The 24,693-nt window shown below is 41.7% G+C and overlaps 1 protein-coding gene across 1 annotated transcript; it reads left to right on the top strand.

Moving 5' to 3' along the window:
* The first annotated feature begins 1,266 nt into the window (after positions 1-1,266).
* TRIL (TLR4 interactor with leucine rich repeats) lies at positions 1,267-5,872 on the top strand. The gene has a single exon (XM_071561007.1). The coding sequence runs from the start codon at positions 1,544-1,546 to the stop codon at positions 3,725-3,727; it is 2,184 nt and encodes a 727-aa protein (XP_071417108.1). The 5' UTR covers positions 1,267-1,543; the 3' UTR covers positions 3,728-5,872.
* The last annotated feature ends 18,821 nt before the right edge of the window (positions 5,873-24,693 follow it).

Raw genomic sequence — 24,693 nt, 5'->3', positions numbered from 1 at the left:
TAACTACAGGAAATAGGAACTGAGAAGCTCATAGTGAAGTTCCATTGACAAACCAAGCCTTATCCCTTCTCTTCAAGGTTCCTTCAGGACCAAACAAGTTAGATCAAAGCAACATGAAAACAGAAAACAGGAGTAGAACACAAAGACACCATGCTACCTGCTCATGTTGACATTGCTGCTAAAATAAAGCTTCCATGAATGCTATCTAAATTCTGCTTTCTAAGGGTAAGAAGCAAGTGAGAGAAAGAAGCATGGTTTGTACACAGCTTTAGTCCAGAAGTGTATGCAAAGTGTGTGCAGTTCCACATGACATGTGATAACAGCGTCATAGGATAACAGTTTCCACATATTTATTAAATTTGCAGTACAGTACTTTGGTCATCACCTTCTTACCCTCATCATCCTTGACCATCATATACCTACACAACTAGGAATTTCCTCCTGGTCTTAAGATACTTATTTACCCAATTGGCGACATTTTAGGAAAACGAAACGCCAAGAGGAAAGGCAAGTCACTGAACGGATGGGTACCTATTCTGTTTCATTTTCAGTATGCTTTCCTTTTCACTCTGAATTTTTATGTTGTTGAAAAAGAATAATCTTTTAAAATGGGAAGTATTCTTGAAAAGCATCTGGATCAAGCTGACGATCCTCTCATGGAGCTGGAGCCACGTTCAACTGCATCCTCACTGGGAGCTTTGTTGAGAACCTACTGGACAGGACGGTGAGGAGAAAGTGAAAATTCATTCTCTGATACACTATAGGTGGCTTAGTCCTGTGATTGCCGTTTGGTCAACACAGTAGAAAGTCCTCAATCCGTGGGAAACCGTAACTATTGCTTTTGGCAGGTTTCTAAATACAAGGGGGAAAGAAAAAGGGGAGGGGGGCAGATGACGATTAGTTTACTTCTGTTCCCTTCCCCCTTCCCCGATGCGCAGTTCTATCTGCAACCCATGTGGTTGGGAGGCAGCCACAGCCAGTTCCAGTTCCTTCTCTCCCACTTTGCGCCCCTGCTCACTGCCCGGGCTGAGCCGAGCCAGGACCGGCCCGGGCTTCCTCCACCCCGCCTCCCTGCCGCGCCGTCCTCCCTCTCCATCCCATCCTCCGGTCCCCCAGGGCACAGTGTGGGAAGTACGAATTTCCGCTGAGTTTTCTCGGCAACTTTCGGAGCTCGTCTTTCTCCCGCTCCCGCTCCGCCCGCCCCCTCCCTCCGTCCCCTCCCCGCCCGCCCCCTCCGCCCCTGGGCGAGCCGGCTGAGCAGCCGCTCGGCTCCTCAGTCCGCCCGCCCCCCGCGGCAGCCCCAGCGCCGCCCCGCCGCCCGTGGGCCGCGAGGGGCGGCAGAGGCTGGGCGGCCGAAGCGCTCCCGGCCAGCCCATGGTGCCGGCCACCGCGACCCGCAGCCGCCGCCGCGCCTGCCCGCCCGGCGCGGAGCTCAGCCCGGCGCGGAGCAGAGGAGGAGCCCATTAGCAGCCGCGCAGGAGGCGGAGGGGATGCCAGATAGACACAAAGCCGGCGGGGGAAGCAGCCTACGGCTCGTCCCGGAATGGGGGCGCCGCGCCGGGTCCGCCTGATGGTGCTGCCGCGGATACTCTGGGGCTCCGTCCCCCTCATCCTCCTGCTGCTGCCCGCGGCCGAGCCCATCTGCCCCGAGCCATGCGACTGCCAGCAGCACCAGCACCTCCTCTGTACCAACCGGGGCCTGCGCTCCGTGCCCAGGGCTGCCGAGCCGCAGGACATCCTCACCTACAGCCTCGGGGGCAACTTCATCGCCAACATCTCCGCTGTCGACTTCCACCGCCTGGCAGGGCTCCAGCGCCTGGACTTGCAGTACAACCGGATCCGCTCGCTGCACCCCAAGGCCTTTGAGCGCCTGGACCGGCTGGAGGAACTTTACCTGGGCAACAACCTGCTGCCAGCACTGGCCCCTGGCACGCTCAGTGCCCTGGCCAAGCTGCGTATCCTCTACGTGAATGCCAACGAGATCGGTCGCCTCAGCGCCGCCTCCTTCTCCGGTCTTGGCAGTCTTGTCAAGCTCCGACTGGATGGCAATGAGCTGGGCTCGCTGGGCGACTCCACTTTCTCAGGGCTGCCAAACTTACTCTACCTGCACCTGGAGTCCAACCGCATCCGCTGGCTGAGCCGTGGTGCCTTCACTGGACTGGCCAAGTTGCGCTTCCTCAACCTCTCGGGTAACCAGCAGAGCTCCCTTCGCCACCCAGACATCTTTGGGCCGCTGCGCTCCCTCCACACCTTGCTGCTGGCCAGCAACAGCCTGCGGCAGCTGACAGGGGGGCTCTTCCAGCACCTGCCTGGCTTGGTGAAACTCTCGCTTAGTGGCAACCGACTGTCTCACCTGGCCCCAGATGCCTTCACGGGGCTGGGCTTGCTCAAGGAGCTGCGCCTGGAGGGGAACCTGCTGAGCCACCTGCCCATCGCCCTGCTGGAGCCACTGGGCAGCTTGGAGGTGCTGGATCTGAGCCGCAATGCACTGACCACCCTGCATCCTGATGCCTTGGGCCGCCTCAGCCAGTTGCGGGAGCTCAGCCTTCGGGACAATGCGCTGGCCACTCTCCCTGGCCAGCTCTTTGCATCCAACCTGGCCCTCTACCGCCTGGAGCTGGAGGGGAATGCCTGGAGCTGCGACTGCCGCCTTCGCGGCCTCAAGCACTGGCTTGCGGCCTGGCACTCCCAGGGCCGCCTGCTCACCGTCTTCGTGCAGTGCCGCCTGCCGCCTGCCCTGGCCGGCAAGTACCTCGACTACCTGCAGGACTCCCAGCTCTTGCCACCGCAGGACGGCAGCCCCTGCCCTGACAGCAACTCTCCCTCCCTGCCATCCCCCGAGGGGCTCAGCGGCAACAGCAGTGCCACAGGACTGACCCCTGGGCCACCACCAGCCTCCACTGCCCGCCTGATGGGTGCGCCCATGGCCGCCAGCCCCACGCCACTGCCACTGCCCAGCGCGGCGTGGCCCCGTCGGGCCAGTGCCTCTGGCGTCCTGCCGCTGGTGTCCGACCCGTGCGACTTCAACAAGCTGTTCCTCCACAACCTGTCGGTGGAGGCAGTGGGCTCCAGCTGGGTGACAGTGCGCTGGGCTGTGCGACCACACCGCAGCCCCCGCCTGCTTGGGCCAGCGCGATTCCGCCTCCTCTTCGACCGCTTTGGCGCCGCCGTCAAGTTCCAGCGCTTCGTGTACCTACCGGAGCGCGGGGAACCAGCGGCCACCCTGCGGGAGCTCCGCCCAAACACCCCCTACCTCGTCTGCGTCGAGGGTGTCCTGGGCGGCCGCGTGTGCCCGGTGGCACCGCGGGATCACTGTGCTGGGTTGGTCACCCTGCCCGAGGGCAGCACCGCGGCGGCGGCCGGTGGGTCCCGCGGCCCCGACCAGCAGCTGCTCACGCTGGTGCTGCTGGCAGTGAACGCGCTGCTGCTGCTGGCGGCTTTGGCCGCCTGGGCCGCCCGCCTGCTGCGCAAGAAGGTGCTGGGGCGGCGGCGCAAGGCAGCCCCTGTCCACGTGAGGCAGCTCTACTCCACACGCCGCCCGCTCCGCTCCATGGGCACCGGCGTCTCTGCCGACTTCTCAGGCTTCCAGTCCCACCGGCCGCCCCGTGGCGCCGCCGCCTGTGCCCTCAGCGAGGCCGATCTCATCGAGTTCCCCTGTGAGCGCTTCATGGACAGCGGGGGCAGCCGGCATGGCGATGAACACTTGTTGCAGCGCTTCGCCGACTGAGCCCGCCGAGGCACCGAGGCCGGCGGGGAGCTGCGGGCACCTGGCGAGGGAAGGCGTCTGGGAGGGGATGGTGCGGCCCCGGGGTCGTAGCCTCCAAGGGGCAGAGCTGCAGCCCAGCGGCTGCGTTCAGCTGCCCTTATTGAGGGCCAGGGCAGAGGCTGCCTGTGAGATGTTCGCCTGTTCAGCCTCTGCTGAAAATCACTTTTTTCAGGAATCATCACTACCCCAAGGAAAAGTCCTGACAGGCGGTAACTGTGCCTTGCCACGAGGAGCAACACGACAGGAGCTACTGCCAACAGCAGCCAGTGGCTCCCTTAAGCAAACTCAGAGCTGTTAATTTAGTGTGCTATTTTACAGGTGGTTTTCTCCGACCACTTCTGGAAACAAGTTACAGTGAATGGCCTGGCCCTGTCTGAGGAAGCTTTGAACAGGCCTTTCTAAGGCACCAGCTTTTCCTAATCAGAAATTTGGACCAAGGCTCATCTTTTAATTGAACTGTGTGCAACCAGGGAGTCACTGGAGGGCTGGAAATGTAAGGGTGTTTTGCTGGACAGTTTGGAGGCTGTGCCGTTTCAACTCAATGTGCATGAGTGCATTTTCATAATTTTTTGTAAACAAGAATAATGCAACTGTTTAGTTCTACAGAAATATATGGTTGACACCACTAAGAAAGACTAACAGATTTTTGTAATGTGTTTACAAATGAGCTATTTTTAAAAATGTTTTTGAATAAATACTGCTTGGTACTCATACACATTACTGTGTGCTGTAGTTGTCTGGGTCTGTGATGGTCAGTAGATAGCTGACCCTCACGTAATCCATCTTCATTTCTAAATGGGTAAATTCAGAGAACTGTTGATGGATAAATAGTAATTGGTGCCTTTCTTCAGAAACAATAATAGGCGATAATATTTCAGGAATGTGAAACAATCTTTATCTTAACAGGCAATTCTCTCTTAGCCTTAGCCTACTAAAGTTAGAAGCTTTATGTACCTCACTGTGAAATAAATCATTTTTGTATATTAAACTAGATTTTGTGTTTTATGTAGCTGAGTTAAATGCTGAAGTTAAACCCTTATGCAGTTGTATACTATGTTTGAGTTGTTTTGGTTGGTTGGTTGTTGTGGGTTTTTTAAATTAGAATTATGCTTTTGGTTTCAGAGCAATGCTAATCATTTTACGGTCAGTTGCTCTCTACTTCTCAGACTTTTCTAAATATTTACAGAATGTGACTCTGTTACTAGGAAATGTGGTGGTTTAGTTTACATTAATAATTCTCTCTGTGTGGTCTAGAAATGAGCTAATTAAAGAGGTTCAAACTGGGGTTGCAATTTAAATGCAAATGTTTTAGATGGAGTTTGGTAAATTGTTGAGACCATTGATACTACTTCTGTTCCTTTGAATTTAATGTGCAACCTCAGATGAACTCCTGTGGAACTGAATAGCTTGAAGGAAGTGTTAGTGTACTATGAAGACATTCGTCTCATTATGATGCATTCATTGCTGACCCGAGGTGTTCGTGACTACAAGTTATTACCATAACTACAAGTAAGCAATTTGGGTTTTTTCTTTTTTCTTCCTTTTCTTTTCTTCAGATGAACAAATGTTTACAAAAGATACCATAGTAACTGGTACCTTCAGTTGGAGTTCAGTGACTGAATGGAGAAAAAAGACTATGTTCTGAGGGAGAGAGTGTAGAGATCATTTGCCTTAATCTTTTAAATGGAGAAAAAAAATCAAAGTCTTGTTTCTTGGGTCAGTAGCAAGAAGTCCTTTGGGATTTCATTTTTACAGGCTGGAGTTCTCATGAATATTAGGACCCAAACTCAGTTGTCAGTGTATAGATTAGATTTCATCACTGCTATAAGCACAATGTTGAATGGAATTAAACCTGAAGCAATGCAGGATTGGGTTTCATTTGTTGTTAAGAATATTAAATTTTGAAGGTTTTGGACACCTGGGTGCTTTTAGCCATTTATGACTGCGGAGTATACCACTGTTTGTTGTTAGAAATGCAGTGGGATTATTGAGTAAAGCTGTGTATCACACTAACATTAGCTCTATCACTGGATATTCTTCCAATGGGAGATGCATAGATGCTGTACATGGTTATAATCAATTATGTCAATAAATCCATTTGCTGAAAGAAAACTGGTGTCTTATATTGTGTCTCATATTGCATCCCTCTTCAATCAGCTACTGGCTGTAGCTTCATATTTACAAGCACTGCTGTTGGATGCACATGACTGTGAAGGCTGTCTCATCAGTCTGTCATATCTTTTCATCATACCTTATGTTCTCTGTTTTGTTTGTAATATGTTTGGATAGTGAAACAGTAAATTAATTAAAATGGTTTGTTCTGAAACAGATAGATCAGTGTCCCAGTGAAGACTAATAAGGTGCTATTACATCAATGAACTAACAATCCCTTACAAGCTAAATAAGAAATAACGACAGGGATGGTAGCAATAGTTTGTGCTCATTGGAAGTTACAGTTCTGAGGATTTTTCAGTGTTACCAGGCTAATATTATCAACATGTCGTGTTGAGTGTTGTGTGCATGTTGTTTTAATTAAGAATTCACTGCTTCTTTTTGAATTTACACAAACATCTGGAGAATTGCTAGCATGAAATGGAAGTGGCTCTTTGTTCCATCCTGGGAGAATCAGATACCCAGATCTGCACAGCAGCAACAACAAAAAAGTGGTTAACAGAATGAAGTTGTTGACTTTTTAAAAGTCACAAGTTTGTATCTCTAGGAATACTTAGGCTTTATCTGCAGTTGTTACTCAGAGCATTTTTACTGGGAGGGAACTGTCCTAGCAGGTGGTTGAGGAAAGAAATGCCAATGACACTGAATGTCTGAATGATGTAAATATAACAAGGCTGTATTTTTACCTGTAGTATTTATATATATTCGGGTATTTTTGAAAGTAAGCTCCTTTCTAAACGATGACTGTAAAAACAGCTCTTTCTAAATGGATGAATCTGTCACCAGTTTCTGCTCACAATATTTGTCCTTCCAGCAGAAATAGAGTTTTATTGCCCTGTCCTCTCTTGAATTCATGCAGTTTGGGGAAGAGTGGACTGAGTGCTAGTCTCCTGCTGGGAAATTATTGAGCATGTTATGTGTCAAAGATTGTACATCACCAAAGTATTGCCCAGCAGATTGAGTGGGCTACTGCTGGGGGTCTGCAAAAGGTACTGGGGCTTCTGCAGTGGCAGAACTGCTTGGCTCAGCAGTCTCTGCCAGCTCCTGCTCCCCCACTTCATACCCTGACCCTCACTGCAAGCAGCTGCCATGAGCTATGAAAGTGATCTCCTAGAAAATAACCTTTCCTAGTACCTCCCCTGTATTTTGGACAGCTCAGTTCGTTGGATTCTGCTCAACTCACAGAAGTAGCAGAATGTGGGTGTGGACTTCAGAGGCAGAAAAAAACAAAGATGGGAAGCTACTTAAACAATTTCAAGTAGTCTTGACATTCAGTTTGTCCATAGTCTAAGAAAATATAGGCTATTCATATTAGATAAAAATCCTGTGTAGATTATATACCTTTACTGGGTAACATTAATGATCTGCAAAATTGAAAATGTTTAGAACTTCTCTGTAAGATCCCAGTAACACTGGTATTATAGCATAAGACTAGAGGGAAATAATCTGAAGACAACAGGCTAATAGTGTTGGTGAAGGTCTACATGTGGATGAAAAACCCTTGTTAAAAAGAAGTCCTTGGCTATCAGAGCCTGAGTTAACACACTTGAAATTATAAAAATACTGATTTCTTTATGCAGTGCTATCTTTACTTTCACAATGCACTGCAAATGCCACATTTTAAAATATCAACAAAATTTTAACCCCTAGAAGAAGGGACCTGGTAAATTATGTATGCTTCTTGTACCTTTTCTTTTCTGCCCTTTCCTGAGAGAGATGTAAAAAATGAGGAATTGGGAAGAAAAAAGAATCTACTTCAGTTCCATCAGGATATTTATTTAACTAGTAAACTTATGTTTAGATTGTAGTGGATGAGTCCACAAAAGGTCATTTGTTTCCATGACAGTACAGAAAACTCCACCAGTGAGCAAGAGAAATACTACTTATTTTCAAAAACCTGATGGCTCCCACTAATTCATGTTTCTCTGGCCACCAAGGGTGTACATGTGTTGTGTGAGGTCCACAAGTGAAGTTTTGGTTTAAAAAATTACTTTTAAAATCAAATCAACCAAATTATGTGTATGCAGGGATGTACTTGACTTTTCAGCTGGACAACTCTTTTGAGAAAAGTTGCTCTATAAATGTTGAATCTGGTATTTGCTAAGTAGAAATGGGGAAGAAATATTAGGAAACTGTGCTGGATGCTGTATTTGTTCTTTTTGCTCCATACTAAATATAGTTTTGGCAGCCTGTCCAAATAGTACTGTTGTGTTTTTCTCCATAAAAAGTTGAGTTTTCTCAAGTGCATACTTTAATTCCCATAGAAATTAAATTCCCATAGAAAAATAGTCAATTGTCTCCAAACACTAATATTTATCTTAATGTCATTGTACATGATTGTATTTATAGAAATGCTTCTTGATAAGTCTTTTAAAATAAATTGATATCTCATTTGTTTTTGCCAACAAGACATACGAGTTAGAATTAATAATACAGTATAAATAAACAGTTGGAAGAAAACAGCTTCAAACATAATAGAGACATTTACTAAAAAAGAAGAATCTGACACTTTAAAGAGAATTTATGAGGTTTTATGCTGTTACTTGTTGTCATCTTCTTAAAGGTACATTTATTTGTAGTTTGATAATCGATGCATAATAATTTTATGTCATAGAAATAAGCTGTTTGTCCAGGGAATGGGGAGGCACACGCATATATAAATCTTAAAAGCTATTGAGTGCTATAAAGAAAATCGGGGTACTGTTAAAAATATTTATTCTCATTAAAGTATTACCCATTTTTTTGGGCAAAGTGCATTTGAAGTTGTTGCCAAGTAAACCAGTCCTTAGCTAATACATTAAATGGTGTCTCTTGACTTCAGATAGATAGGTATAATCCTGTTCTTTACTTTATCAAGGTTGTTTGGGGTTATTTTAATCTCTAGACAAACATAATCTGAAATCACTTTTTTTCCCCCAAATATTTCAATTTTTTGTATATTCAGTATTTCAAAACACTTTACTGCTCTTCAAAGAACCATCCATGTGAAACTTATACCAAGAGAAAATCTGAACAAATATTAGAGCAATCTGTCAGTCAACGTATGTATAAGCACTTTGTAATGTAGCAAGTGCTCAGAGATTGTGAAGTGAGTGGCTTATTTTTAGAATCTTGTGAGAATGAATGCCCAACAAAACATTCATGCAAAGTAACAGCTGTGTCTTCTAGCAATGGCAAATGTATTATTGTAATATAGCATCTTATGCATCAGCCTGATCTAATCTAGTTCATTTTGTTTTGCCATGTGAGACTAGAGACATTACTTGATTTTAAGACATGAATTCAAGGAAATAGAGCAGATAAGCTTTTTGTGAAGTCCTTTGCAAAAATCCTGTTAGCCGGGATTTTCCTGGTTACTTAACTTCTCACGTGTGCAATTTGTTTCATTGTCATTAGTTTAGTGTATGTTTGTTTAGTTGTAGTAAATATTTAGAAGTCATTTGAATAGCCAAAGAAGGCCTGGATACATATAATAGATAAAAATCATATACAGAAAGATAATGAGACAAATTTTCTCGTTGATAGATTTATCTCCAAAGGGATAAACCTGAATGCCAGTTTTAAGTCAAGAAGGGAATATTTTTTCATTGGAACATGAAGAATGTAGGAAGGTTGCAAATAATTACATGATTCTCCTATTTAATTCCTTGCCAACAAGGGCTTTGGCATTATGTTAACAAATTATATTACATAGAGACACACATATGTCTTATCTGGATCCAGAGAAGTTCATTGAAATCATATCTGGGCTGTCACTTTTAAGCTAAGGGATTCATTGTGCATTACAGGACTTTATCCTGACAGTGAGAAAGACCTCTTTTGATGTGTCCAAACTGATGGTTTAGTACAATTTTTTGCCTCATCTGTCGTTGTACCATTGACTTATCTATGATTGTACCATTTATTTTCCTCATCTTGCTAAATATTTAAATACTGTAGTTAAACTTTTGTAGTTGCTGTGCCAACCTCTATCTGACTACTGTAAAACAATTTGAAGGAGGGGAGCATACTCAGTAGTGATACCAATCAGATGAAATGTTAGAAATCATTTTACTCTAGAGGAACAGGCTCAGGAAAAGCATACTTTCAGAAAAAAAAATGTTTTGTTTATAACTGAAGAATAACATGGTTTATTTGCCATTACTATGTCACAATCTAAATCTTGAACAAGTATATGCAAACAAGGACCTTATGTTAGACTTATGAGACAGTTTGGAGGATTGCTCAGTAAATACAGCAGATGTTTTAGCATGCCATTTTTACAGCAACGGCTTGATCCTTCTTCTGTTTTCACTCCATGAGAGTGAAAAGATTTCAAGACTCTTAATGTGGTACCCATCAATAATAGGTCTGTGGTGATGGAATTAATTGTTTAGAAGGACTGTGCTCTAATATTCAGTGTTGATCTTAAAAAGAAAAAAGCTACTTCTCAGATCTGATCAACTTGAAGAGGCGAACTGTAGTGTTAACCAACATGGAAATGTCTTTCTCAGCTGATAATTACTGAAAAGGGGAATCTTTCATGACATTGTTCATAATAAGTTGTTAACACTGAAAATTAAAGATGCCAAACTAAACATCAACTGTTTAATTGTTGATGACATTGCCATAAGGGCCCAATTAATTAATTTTCCTTGAACCAAATTTCTCCACTTTCTCCTGTTGCCTAAAAAGATCTACGAATTATTTAAAACATAACCTTCAGTTTTTCTTTCTCCCAGCACTGCTCCTGAATTGGGTATTGGCAGTATAAAACTCTACAACCTGTTGCAACTTTTTAAATGTAACAGTGGCAGAAATAACTCAGAGCTATCTGTACTCACTGAGTTCAATATGAAAATGAATAGAGTAGAAAATGCATCAAAAATCTGGAACTTTCGAGTAGTTCTTGTAAACCTGGTGAAGATGCTGGGATCCTTGCTCCTTATTCTGCCCAATTGCTTGTGCCTTCTGTTTGATTGCTCTTACTGGTGTAGCACTACCTTCTTCTAGCATCTTATTTATTGGCACATGGTTTTCTGCAAGAGATTTGGGATGTTTAGCTCAGCAGTTTTTGGTTTTTTCTTACCTCATTTTTAAATTCTGTATAATGGGAGTTTGTTTTGGTTTGTTTTATCTGTTTTGAATTAAGAGATAACTGCCATTTAAAACACAGTCTGCTCCTGGAAGGAGAAGGAAAGTGTATATGAATTTTAAATAAATCCTGCTTAAATGGAATTTATTTTGTTCAGGAATCACTTGTGATTGGAATGATTCACTGGGATCCCACTGATACTATTGTGCTGCACAAAATACAGAGCCTTCTGTTTTTCCTGCCAGGATGTATCCCTAAGAACCTGAGACTGCAAAGGTCCAGTAGAAAATAAAGACATCCTTTACTTCTATTTCTGTGGCTGAAACATAAAGGAGATTCAGGCTCAGCATCTTTTTCACCAGAACGGCTAAGAACGTCATTTATTCCATAACAAATGTATTGACCTAACTGGACAGTTATAAATATGATTCACACTTAAGGCAGCATCAAAAACCTAGCATTTTTTAAGACAAAGCCTCCTTACTTTTCCTCTGTAAAACTGAAGTCAGCACAGACTGAAGAAACTGGAAGTTTGCTGAAGATGTTAACAGTGCTTTGAGGTGTCTGTAATATACAACTAGGTTCACGTTCAAATAGTCTCTCATGTATTTTATTTAGATGTATTTAGAATATGTCCCAGGCAGAATATACTAATGAATTCCAAACTGTTAGCTTGTAATGATACTGAGTTACTTAGATTCTGAATTAATTTGTTTTTATTTGCACTTATAAGTGCACCTGAGGCATACCTGCTCTTCAGTCTAATCATGTTTTTATCCAACCTGCTAAAATCACCTACCATTCCAATTAGCACAGATGTACCTGAAAATCTGTGCCATTCTCACTTACAGCTTTTTCTTTTAACCTTTTGACTTATACCACACTAGAAAATCATCTTAATCTACAAGTGCCTAGCAATTGCCTTTGAAACAGGAGAGTTGTCAGTTTTTCCAGCCTTCCAAACACAGACAAACTCTAACAACCAGAACCGGTTTGGTTTTGCATTTGTTTCCCTTCCCCTCCCCACCCCTTGGTAATAAATATGAGGGATTAGAGCTTCTCCTTATACTACATTTGCCAAGGTCTACCAATAGTGACAGTAGTGTCAGAACCCAAATGTATATGCACTGGAGTAATCATTTGACTGTTCAGATTTGGAACTCTCCAAAATTTCAGCATGTGAAAAATGTCACTAGATCTGATTTTTTACCTTTGGGATTTACCAGTTACTATGTCATGTTTTTTTCCCAAAAATATATTTTGTCTTCTCCCCTGTTTTATTTCCCCCCTCCACTTGGCTAGAGACTTTTGGATTAATACATCGAGAGTGACTGGAATATGTGTTTAAGGGTGCTGAGCATCCAATGTGTCTGAGAAGCTGCAAGTGCTTAGAAAACATGATGCCTTACAAAATGTGCAAAACATAGACTTTGAGAAGCATCCAAGTTCAACATTTTGGTCATTACGTGGATAGCTGACCAAAGTCATGTGTTATTCTCCCTGTATATCCCCTTATCATTGTCAGCTTCCTTTAATTTCTCTTTTGATCTGTACTGAGGTATCACGAGTTGTACCTCTTACACTGGGTTTTGGGCTGGTCCGGACTACTGTAGCTGCTCAGGTTCCATCTTTGTCCAGAGCAGCCAGTACATGTATTGGGTATTGGTTTTATGCAGTATGAATGAAGCACAACAGAAGTATATAGGAAATGGCTTTCTCACCCCAAGCTTTATCATTCAGCTGACAACAGTACAAACAGATAGCCTCAGTGATCTATGTGATCTATTTGGTGTGATTGTTCAGAAAGACTGCTGCCTCCTGAGAGGGGAAAAGCTGTCAGACCTCTCCTGTTCTACGTTTGTGATCTTTCCATTTCGGTTGAAACTAGTTTCTTTACAAAAGGAGGTAAAATCCTGTCATATAGGCCAGTGGTAGAGCTTTTATCACCTGTGTATGTTTTCACTTCAAAGAGCTTGGATAGCCGCTTGTCTTTCGCACTGTGCTTCTTGGACTGAAACCGATCAGAATCAGAGAGGAACTATCAGAAATGAAGTTTTACTCAGTAATCTCAATATTCAAACCAAGTGTAATTAATACATTATAAAGAGAAATTCTGAATCTGTCATAATTCTTCTCTAAGGCATTAATATCATTTTAACCAGCCTTCTTTTGCTGGTGTACCCTGAAGAGTTCTCCCTCTCTCCCTTGCGACCCCTCTGTGCACTGCTGGTGCGAGCCTGCATTTTTCAGAAGCCTTAGGGGTTGATTTGCTTCTTATTTTGTTTTGCTGTTTGGTTTTGCCTTTTTTCCTGCTGTTTAATAGGCCCTGTCCATGTCCCCTCCTTCTTTGGCTTTTTAGGTTTTTAAACATCAGGATTATGACAACTGGGTCATTACAGCAGAGCTGTCAAAACTGCTGTCGTGACCTCTGTTTGCTTTGAAGTCAGAGGTTACAGTTGATGTTTATCTGCTTAACTGTAATGCTGAAACATTTTAAACAACCCCTGTTTCATAATTCCTCTGCCCTTTCCATGTCCTCAAATGCTCAATTTACTCTTCTGAAAAAGTAAGTGGAGTTTTCCTGAGTCATCTTTTCCATGTAAAGCCATTATGTCTGACCCATAAATATAAACTTTGAAGAGCACATACTTTGCATCTGAAAAGGTCGGAATGGCGTGTATTTTCCTGAGGGGACAGAAGCTCTCTCAATATATCCAGGAAGACTTTATTAACTATCCATTTAAAATAACAGGAAGTTACATATCACTTTGCAAATGGGTTTCTTTTGCAGAACAGCATTAGATATAACTAAAACTGTGCTTATTTTATATTACTAACAAATTTAAGCTACAGGATTACAGCGTAAAACTACAGTTGTTAACAAATCCTCCAGATTAAATTGTTATTCCTAGAATTATTTGTTTCTTAGTGCAAGTACATTATGCCAAACTGGTGTAACACAATGGATCCTAAGACCACCCAGTTTTTTGCTAATTTCAATGGATCTACATCAGACCTGAACTTGAGCCAATTCTTATTTTCCTGCTTCTGCTGAATAATTTAGTTTTGGATATTAAGAGGAATTGGTGGTGTATTTAAAAAGAAGTCTGACTAAACAAATCAGTTATTTTTTCTCTTTCACGTAATGTGGAGTTATATTCTCATAATTTGTGAAGCAGTGTGTGAAACTAATTGATTTCCGGAAAATGTTCATCTCTGATCCAGCTACACCCATTATACTTCTTGGAATATCACACGGAAAATGAAGCTACCAAAAGGAAACATCTGTTTGTATATAAAAACCCAAACATTTTTGAAGCATAGCAACATGCATTCTTCTGGGGCTGCCACCTATTATACTCAGCTCTAGAGCAAATACCAAAAGGATACTTGAGGTGACCTTTTGTATCAGATTAAACAAAATGAGAAAACACTTGGCAATCAGACTTCCTCTGCTAGGCCATGGGAAACAGCAGAGTAAAGGAACAGATACAGTATAAACATATTAATTCAATCTCATTTGCTTTAAAAGAGTCCCCCAGTGAAAAGAACAACTAACTGTGAAAAACCTGAAGTCTGTATAATATGGCACATCTTGAAGTCTGTCTAGATTCTCCTGAAAGGGCTATCTCAAGCAGCAAGGGAAGGGATGGAGAAAAACAGAGGACTAGAAATCATTATGTGGGAAATAGTTTTCTTTCAAAACCTATTTCTTAGGGGAAGAATATCCCCAGTGGACTGCAGTTGTGGTATCAGTAACACATACTGGGTTTGAATATTTTTTTCACATATTTCTTTAAAACACTGTGTGGACCTCAGGGTTCCCTGTGCCTCGGTTATTCTGACTCCCTTGTTTGTTGGCATGCTAAGTGAAGCTGGGGGAGGAAAACAAACTGTAGCTTCCCAGTGAGGTTAAGTTAGTACAAACCAGAAGGCTGTTAAAATAATAGTCGTGTTTGCTGGTGGATGCTCATCCCCTCCATCTGTCCATCCAATACATGCTGGATAATAGCACTACTGATATGTTGCTTCTTCTTGCTGCTTGTTGACAAGGTAACTGGATTGTTTATTTGCATCTGACAATGCACAAATAATAGGAATAGTCAGCTCTACTAAGCAAATTGTAGATCTATTATCAAAGGACATCCCACTCTAAGGGGTGAACAGATAAAGCAGTCATCAGAGATGGGAGGATAAATACAAACTTTTACCTGTTATGATGATTTGGATTATTATGCACTAGGTCTATACACCAAGGATCTACCTAAGAAGGGTAAATTTTAGACTTTCAGTGGTCTAAGAGTAGTTTGGTTTGGTTTGCTCAAACTGGTGGTTCAATACCACAGGTGATTCTCTACCTGTTGCAGCCTTCCTCCCTGGTGCCTCACTTGGTGCTGCTGCTTTCTGTCCAAGCATGCTCAGATCTTGGAGTTCTTCCCTGTGTGAAACTGCTCGACCCCTGCAGGCTTCTCCTAACTGAGTGAGATGCCAAGGAGATGCAAAGAGAGTTGGAAGGCATGGGAACATTGAAATTTCCACTACAGCGATGCGTAGGCAAGAAGCCCAGAGGACAAACTGGGGCTTCAAGACCAGCTGCATAGCCAATAGGCAGGGATGGGAAAAAAACAGAGGGAGACTTTGCCTGGAGACAAAGCTCCAAGCAATGATGAGGGTGATCGCCAAACGAAGGCTTGGTGACAAAAATGGTTGCAGCATGCAGAACCTTTGACCAGGTTATAAAAACTCAAGGCCAGAAGTGCTTATGGAGTTGTTTTGGCCTGCTGAATTGTTTCACTCTTCCATCTCTGTCTAACAGCCAGGATACAGAACTCCCTGTTGGCTTGGGCTTTTCTAGAATAATGAAATACGAGTGTTTCCACACTCTGACCACCCCACGAACTCCCCCTTGCCCATTTATGTGCTGAGTAGTCAGAGATTACTGAGGACAGAATTTTCTTGAAAAAATGGGGTCCATCACACTGTAGGTTACTGCCTCCAGCAACAAAGTATCATTGTTTAGCAGTAAGCAGGTCTAATGACAGTTTGAACAGTATCACAGGCTCTTCCTTGGTGCGGGGCAGCTGGAAAGAGAGGCGCCACCACCAAGTTCCACCTTTGCCACACAGCATTGCTGCTTCTCTGTCTCTCCCTGCGTGTGTTGCCATACATTGCACTCGCTCTGCCTGGCTCCTGGCATGAAGCTTACAGCTGTGAGATGATGCTGTCAAATTACAAGTAATGATGTATATATTACATTTCTTGGAAAAGTAATTTCTTAAAAAGCTGCTAAAAGTCATGGGAAACTTGTATTGATGTATGAGGTGAATATGTAAGCTCCCGTCAGGGTAATGGCAGTGTTGGTTGCATGCTGCAGATAATTTTTAGTAAATGTAGGTGGACTTTGCATGAAGTTCTCTTCTACTCGTAAGAGAAATGGTGATAGGTGAGCAAGTTCATAGAGTTAAACCCAGTTCTTATTTCAGCCACAAACCAGGAAGATAATCAAGTTCTGTAGGTGCTCTTCTAGAATGAATGGGATCTCCTTCCTCTGCTCTCACAGGAGATCTCACTGGATTATGCAGTTTTGGAGAAATTCCCTGCTGCAGCTCACTTGCCTGGATTGGTAGAAAAGCTCTTGGGGGAAGACTTGGCCTCTGGAAAAGGAGTTTTCTGAACTGGGAGTTTGACTGAAAGTGATGCATACCCTTGGAGAATGTGGTGGGCTCAACCCTGAGAAAGAGCTCAAGGCACACAGTTATTTAATCATCCATTTAAAGTCAGGCTACTCACTGCAGGCACTGTGTAAATTTTCTGCCCATACGTATCCCCCTCAAACCTCTCATTTTTTCTACTCAGAGTCAGAGAAAAGTAAAAGCCAAACCCCCTACAGACTCTTTAAGGCCAGAGAAGCTGGCTGAAAGAGAACACTGTATTTGATGTCCAAAATAGTAGCTGAATTTTTTGGGACTAGGAACAGAGAGAAAGAGCATGACACACATACATTTCTTAAAATGCAACCCTTACGTTATTTTGGCTTTGTATAATTTTTGCCTTTTTTATCTTCTCTTTTCTTCTCTTTTTATGTTCACCCTTTTTTCTATACTTTCCTTCTACTTTTTCTCTTAACTCCTTGCTACTGATATTGTTCCCATATATCTGTTAAAACTAGTTAAAGATTGTTAGTTCTTCTGGTTTGTTTGGGTTTTTTTGTTGTTGTTGGCTTTTTTTGTTTTTGTTTGTTTTTCTTTTGGTTTTTTTTCTGTTTTTTTTTTTTCTGTTCATATTAACCAGGTAGGTGAATTTTTGGGGAAAAGTGGAAGGAAAATAATGAATATCTTTTTTAAAAAAACTGTTTTAGCTAGTTGAATAGGTATTTGGGAATATATCTACTTACTAAAATATGTAGGTACAAATGGTATCAACTGCATATCTGTTTGAGTAGCCACATGCTAGTCACCTCATCTGAACCCAGAACAAGTATTCAGCCCTTAGCTCAGGCTAAAAGCTCTTCAGATGAGAAAGAGAATTGTCTCCAGGACTTACCTACTCATTTAATATTTTTCTTGCAATTTTTGTTGGTTTTGTGGCAATACTTCTCATGGTACTTCCTGATCTGGTCTTCCTCTAGAACCTTAATAACAGCATCACCTCTTTCAAAGTACTGCATGAAACCAAACAATTTTTCCATCATGTTTTCCATCAGCAAAGTTTTTCTAAGAAGTAACATTACCTGAAATGACTTTGTCAGACTAAAGAAGCTAAAGAACAGAATTATTGAGAAGTTGACTTCAAAACCATCTAGACACAGTCTGAAATTGTCTAGACACAATCCTGGGCAACTGGCACTATGTGTACCTACTTTGGAAGCGGGTTGGACCTCATAACCTCAGAAGGCTCTTCCAATTTCACCTCTTCACCTCCTGTGATTCTGTGACTTTACTTTCAGCCTTATCCATTTGCATTATTTAAATGGCAACTGAAGTAATTTTCATCAAGCTAAAAGAAGAAACCTGCTACTTGAAGACATGAAGGTTTTTCCCCTAAAAACATATACCAAAGTATAGGTGCTGATGAAGTTCATTAAGTGAAAAATACATCCATTGGTCAGACACTCCGGACCTCTAGCAATGGTGGGATTGGTTAGTCAGATTTGATTTAGTATTTTACAGAATGAAAATGTCTTCTTCATTGTTTTTAATGAATTTCAGCTTTGTGTCTCTTGAACTTGCTCAGATCATTTTCAGCAAAAAACATATATTAAGTAATTCTTCCTATCTATGTACAGTCATAAGAAGTCACTGTTATTCCCATGGAGTACCTGAAACAATCAGCAGATTTTTAATATGATCAAGCTTTCATCTTTTTCCTCAGTGAATTTAAGGGTTGATCTATGTTATAGAATTCAAATAAGCAAAACCACAGTCAGTAGTATGAAGAGACATCTAAATGACATGGAAACTTCAATCAGGTGGCCCAACCTTTGTAATTACTAATTTCTCCTGATCATCAAAACAATTACAATTACCTTTGGTGAAAACACAAGCATAGACAACCACTGACACTGGGTCACATCCAATTTAGGAGTCATCAGAGTAACTGGCAGCAATTTGCCCAGCTGCAGTCATCTGTGCTTTTAATTATTTTTATTTTTTCTCTCTCAATTCTCCTTGTAGTTTCACTTTCATCAGTGTCTGAGAAGAAGAAGTAAACTGATACTATTAGTCTGCACTTGTAGTTATTCTGTTTTGGTTTGGAGCGGGGTTTTGCAGAAATACTGAAGGGAATATGAAAATAGTTTTCATTTGCACTTCCCTGGTGTCTTTTTAGAGGCCTCTCACAATTAATAAAACATTTTTCTTTCTCTCCCTAAAACATCATAAAGAAGCCTCAGCAACACTGTCAATTCCAGTCATACAGAAATTACAAGCATTAGCAAAACAGCAAATTTGGTGTTCATCATAATTTGCTCAGATTTGTTCAAATTGTACTGTTTTCTATCTTAAAAAATGCCCTCTGACAGAGAGAGCTGGAAACCTACTTAAAGAAAAAAATTAAATAAAAATATTTCTTGCAAAAATGTGGTGGATCAAGAGCTGGACAATTTCAGAAAAACAGCAACATTTATGTAAAGCTGTATATTTGAAATGCTGTCATGCAAATCAGACTGTAAGACTCATCCCCAGAAAATAATGCTAGATAAGGAAAGTGGGCTGATCTCTCAGATGAGGGAAGCCTTAAGATATGAACTTTAATGTTTAGTTTCCTGATGAAAATGCAGGCTGTAACCTTGGTCCATATGATTTTTTTATTTGATTTCATAAGTTCTGGACAGTCTTGACAATCCCTCCACATGTTGTAGAGTTTAGAACTGAGTCACTGAGTTCTAGATAGAGCTTTTCTCCCTGTTAGCATCTGATGAGGCATATTTGGTTGTCTAAAAACCTGTATCAATAATAATTTCTGTAAATGGAAAGCAAAAAGAGTGACCAAGCTACACCATTCTAAAAAAAGACCAACCCAATACCAACCCAAAACCAAACCCAAACAACCCTATGTTCAAGGGATTTAACTTTCTAAAGTAATTTTAAATGTACATTTGTGCTACAGTTAAAAAATTTAGCTGTCTTGAAACATCATGTTCAAACATAAAACATTTGAGGTAATTTAATAGTTGGCACTTAAAGCAACTGCAATTTGATGTCAATTCAAACCAGATGTTTATTTTTTGTAAGAAGTCTATTCTGTTGTCAAGGGAGAGAAAAAGCATTCAAGGTTATGGAGCAGACATTTCTTACTGCAGTTGATTAGAACAAATTACCAAGAACTGCACTTCACTTTTGAAAGACTGAGGCGTTTATGATCTCAGGCCTCAACAATTAAAGAAAACAAAAATAAAGGGATTGAAAGTATACATACTGTGAACAGTTAAACTACAAGAATGCTATGGATCCCAAACAGCTGGATCCCATTTGAACTGAAAAAGTTCAATAGCATAAGCCTGCACATCTTCTTTTCCACTTCTAAGGATCATCTACCAGATGGAGAAGACCCCCCTCTCATTTCCTTGCACTGTACAATTTTGTAGCAAAATAAAATGACTCTTATACGCTGGAGTGGACCCAGTACTTCTAAGCCAGGGAAAGATATAGCTCTTAGAGAAGATCGGTTTGATGTAAAGGAAACTACAGCAATAAATAATCCAACTTCAGTAGTAAAATGCTTGCAAGAAAGTTATTTCATTCAGCAAGCTGGTAACATTGATGCAGTACTGAAAGTTGCATTTTTTTGGAAGTGGGATGCATTAGTGAGATCATGTTTTAAGATCATATAATCTTAAAATGTGCCCAAAAATTATTTCCTAATTATCATTTTGGATGCTAGGTCTCTTATTATGCTAATTGGACACCCACCAATGACTCCTCTGTACATTTTACAAACTTACTATTTGGAAATAAATGTAGTGAGAAAAGAAGCAGGACAAAAAATAATCCTGTAAAAAGTAATGCTACTGTTCAAGACAGTAGTGATCCAGCAACAGGGCTGAAAGAAATGAACAGTATATGAGACCTTACTCTAAGAACTGTGATTTGCTCTCTTCAGGCTCTTGTTTCTGTCCAGTCACACAGAGGGTCTGTAGAATGTTAGGGAATATGCAATTCCTGTCTGATGCCATAAAAGTTTGCTTCCCTGGAAGAAACTGGTTCTACTGTCTGTGGGACCCTTCATGCACATGAAAGGAGAGGAGGAATTGCTTTTTTGCCATGTAATTTAACAACACTAATTAAATAAAGATATCCACAGTGCAATGAGTAGCATTAATTACAGCCCCTTTTGAAGAGAGTGAATGGTAGGGGGAAACTGCACAGGAACTAAATCACATGAATGCATTTTAAGTATACATACCAACTCCAGCTCTAATAGCATCTCAAGAGGGAAAGTCCTGCTCCTGATGCTGGGTGCTTCAGAGTGGAAAACTGAAAATAAGTCTTTGGACCATGCTTGAATTGCAGACAGTGGTTCTCAACTTGCAGACAACTTGGCTTTCAAATAGTCAGCTTCACTGAAGTGCAGCTCCCAGTCTCAATGTCCAGAAATGAAGAGGAAGGCAAAATGTGTGAGATGGTCACAGCATTTCTGTGCCTCTTCCAGCCTGGTTTACAATCAAACAAATGCATTTTTGCAGTGTAGAGAAAGCACAGAGACTTCCAAAGCCTGAATGGATTATCTTGAGTTGTTATCTATTATTTCAGCCCTGAAGCATAAACTAGCACTGCACAATTAGATAGTACTTTAGGTATCACTAACTGACCTGTGCTAGAGAGGATGCTGAAATTGTGGTGGTTAAGGGATCAAGATAGTAAGGCCACAGAGCTGCTGCAATGGACCATTCCATCAGTTCATTGGCTGATAATCCAGCATCTCCCTTATATAGGTCACTGTTGGATTTTTTTTCAGTGTGTTGCTTCTGGCAGGCAAAAAGCACCCCTCACCTGAGCCACAATTTGGTCAAGCTTAGAGAAATTGCTTTCGTACTCCAGCAGTACGAAAGAACATTATATGTGATTTGGAGAAATAATGTCCTCAGTCTGTTAGCATTTTAAAGTCACTTTGGTAAAACTGAACAACACTCAGTGCATCATTATAAGCTGCAATAAGACTCATTTTCCTGGTTTAGATAGCTCTAAAGCAGGTAGATTACTTTTATGTTTATCTTTCTCTAATAATTTGAGGAGGCATTTCTTCACTTTAGAAGTAGAAAGATGCCTTTGGTAACTTCTGGTTCCAGGCTTCAGCTATTTTTGAGGGAGAAGCTGTGTTTTTCCAGCTCATCTATTACTAGTTATGAGATTTCTGCAAGCTGAAAATACCTGTGGAGCCCTATTGACCCCACTGGGGCTCAGTGTAACTTACTCAGTGTTTCTGCCAGTGAATGACACTGCTCACAAGTGTTAGTGACCTGTCTGTCTAGTTTCAGGAGTGGATAAAGTAACTGAAAGTGTTGCTATTTGGCTTGTTAAGAATTACTTAAAGAAAAAGGAAAAAAGAGTTTCTTCAGGATTAGACAGCAATGCAAATTATGCATGCAAAGAAATCAAGGTTGTAAAAAAATATTAATAAAAGCATATGTGTCTACACTATGTTACCTTTCACAGTGATTATCATATAAGAACAACCTTGTTCATGGTGTTCTAGATGGTGTTTGTATCTAGAGAAACTTCCTTTTTTAACTTGGAAGAGGATGTTTCAGCTGTGCTGAAAGCACCAACCACACATGCAAGCCTCTCGAGAGGAGCCATAGCTTACAGGAATGGGAAGAGAGCGTTTGCAGGATATGAAGAGCCCCTCAAAGGAGCTGCGAGTGCAGCGAGCTGTGGGTTCGGTGAGAGCCTTGCGGTTCGCATGGGAGGCGCAGGGCTGCGGCGGTTCCGCCCGGGCGGTGTCGCGGCTCACCCGAAGAGAGACGGCGCCACCCAGCGGCCCTGACGGTCATGGCACATCTCCGTGTGATCCTGCTCTTATCCTGTGGAAATGCCGTGGTTTACTTGGTAGTGGAAGCAGTGAGAAACGACTGTACTGAAAAGTTTGTCCCCATCTTAGAAGTAAACTTGAACCACTGAAGGCTGCAGTCAATTTTCCCCTTCTCCGGGCTAAACAACCCCCACTCTCTCAGATTGTCTTCATAGGAGAGCTAAGACATCCCTCTTAACTGCTCTCCTCTGGACCCATTCCAACAAGTCCATGCCTTTTCTGTGCTGAAGACACCAGAGCTGGATGCAGTACTTCAAGTGAGGTCTCACCGGAGCAGAGTTAAGGGGCAGAATCACCTCCCCCGACCTGCTGCCCACTCTGCTTTTGATGCAGCCCAGGACACAACTTGTGGCAAGCACACATTGCTGGTTCATGGGCAGTTTTTCATCCACCAGTACCCCTAAGTCTTTCTCAGTGGGTCTGCTCTCAATCCCTTCATCCCCCAGCTTGTACTGATATGCAGAATTGCCCTGACCCAAGTGCAGTCCTGCACTTGGTCTTATTGAACCTCATGAGATTCCCATGGGCTTCCCAGGGCTGGAAGCAAAAAAGCAGTAGAGGGTCACAAAAGTATGTGGCATTACCTCCTTGTGATGCAAATGAATTGCTTGTGTTTGTGGTGTTCCAAGTGGTTCTATCAACACTTCTGCAAAACTACAGGTATTTGGTTACCCGCAACTTTTATACAGCTTCAAAAAAAGTTGTAACACTCTCAGTGATTGTGGCTTCTTTGTAAAAAGGAAATGGAAATACTGTTTTATGTATGGAAGGCTATAACAAAGATGTTCAAGTGCTGTAAAACCCTTCTAATATTTTTTCCATGGAATTATAAAGAATGGTGAAATGGTGAAAATGATTGTTAAATGGCACAAGATTGGAAAAGGATGTAACTGATCATATGTTGTATTTCCCATGTTACCATTAATTGCATTATTATGTTTATTTTACATTTACAGAGCTGAATTCTTTATTATATTTACAGAAAGTCTTCAAGTCTGAATCTGTTTCACCCTTGCCAGAGCAAAAAGAAGATTTTAATATATAATTATTTGATTCCTATATTGACTGAAAATAAAATCTTCTTGAATGCAACAGATGGTTCTCATGAAACTCAAAACCTGACAGCAAAAAGTACAAAACAACCCACCTTCAACCTAGTGTGTTCAATGTATGATTAGTTAGTGTGTGTGAACTGTGAAAACAAAATCAGAAACAAAGCTAAAGTAAAAAAGGAAGTGTACCAGTGACAGTGAAAAACACAACATAATGACTTATTTTCCCTTTTGTATCTCAGCTATGAGGAGTCTAAGGTCTTCCTAGGCACAAACAAAAACAGTCAACTAAAATTATTTTATTTCAGCAAGACCTTCATTGCAATCTAAATCATTTCAGAGTTGGACTAAAGTTGCAGAGCCTGGAGGGTGCCAGAGAACATATCTGAGATCTTTGTGTGGGAGCGGTGTGGTGGTTTAGATGATATAATAAGGTTTTTCCGTCTCTAACTTTCATCAACTTTATGATTTTTTTTTTTGCTTTTTTGGTTTTGTTTTGTTTTGTTTTAATATCAGAACTTTTTCATGGCCCCCAACATGTCACTAGGGATGCATAAAGACATGGAAGGTTCTGGAAGACACTGTGCTTTTCATTAGGCTTTAATCCAATTTTCAGTAGCAGGTCTGGTCCTGTAATATTTAAACATGATCTCTGGTGCTACACTTCAACTTTTTAGTTTTGCAAATTTAAAATGAACAAATCAAAACAGTAACAAAAAAGAAAACTAAGGAGAAGGATTCATCTACTACCCCAGAACAGAATATATGTGCAAACCACTTTTTTAATATAGGACATAATAGCTAAAGTTATCATACACTGAATATAGTATTTCTTATGCTGAATATACCATTTTATGTTTATTTTAAGTATGCAATTAACTTTAGCCTTTTCCTTTCAATGTACTGAACTGTGCTGAGTCTGCTAAGATTGGCTAATAATCTCCTTTGGTTTAGCTGATGCACTTCTGTTTTGTGCTATAGCTAAGGGATGCTCATTTGAGAGCTTAGACTGATATTTCAACAGCTGAGCACAGGAGCTTGAGGTTTTACAGAGGACTCTCACCAATGCTAACGAAATGTTCACAAAGGCTTCATGCAGC

This window comes from Pithys albifrons, chromosome 7, assembly GCF_047495875.1.
Source record: "Pithys albifrons albifrons isolate INPA30051 chromosome 7, PitAlb_v1, whole genome shotgun sequence".
Lineage (NCBI taxonomy): Eukaryota > Metazoa > Chordata > Aves > Passeriformes > Thamnophilidae > Pithys > Pithys albifrons.
This window is presented reverse-complemented; position numbering and strand designations above follow the sequence as displayed.

What these genes read in the sequence shown, in the direction of transcription:
- TRIL (XM_071561007.1), top strand. Translation starts at nt 1,544, where the DNA reads ATGGGGGCGCCGCGCCGGGTCCGCCTGATGGTGCTGCCGCGGATACTC.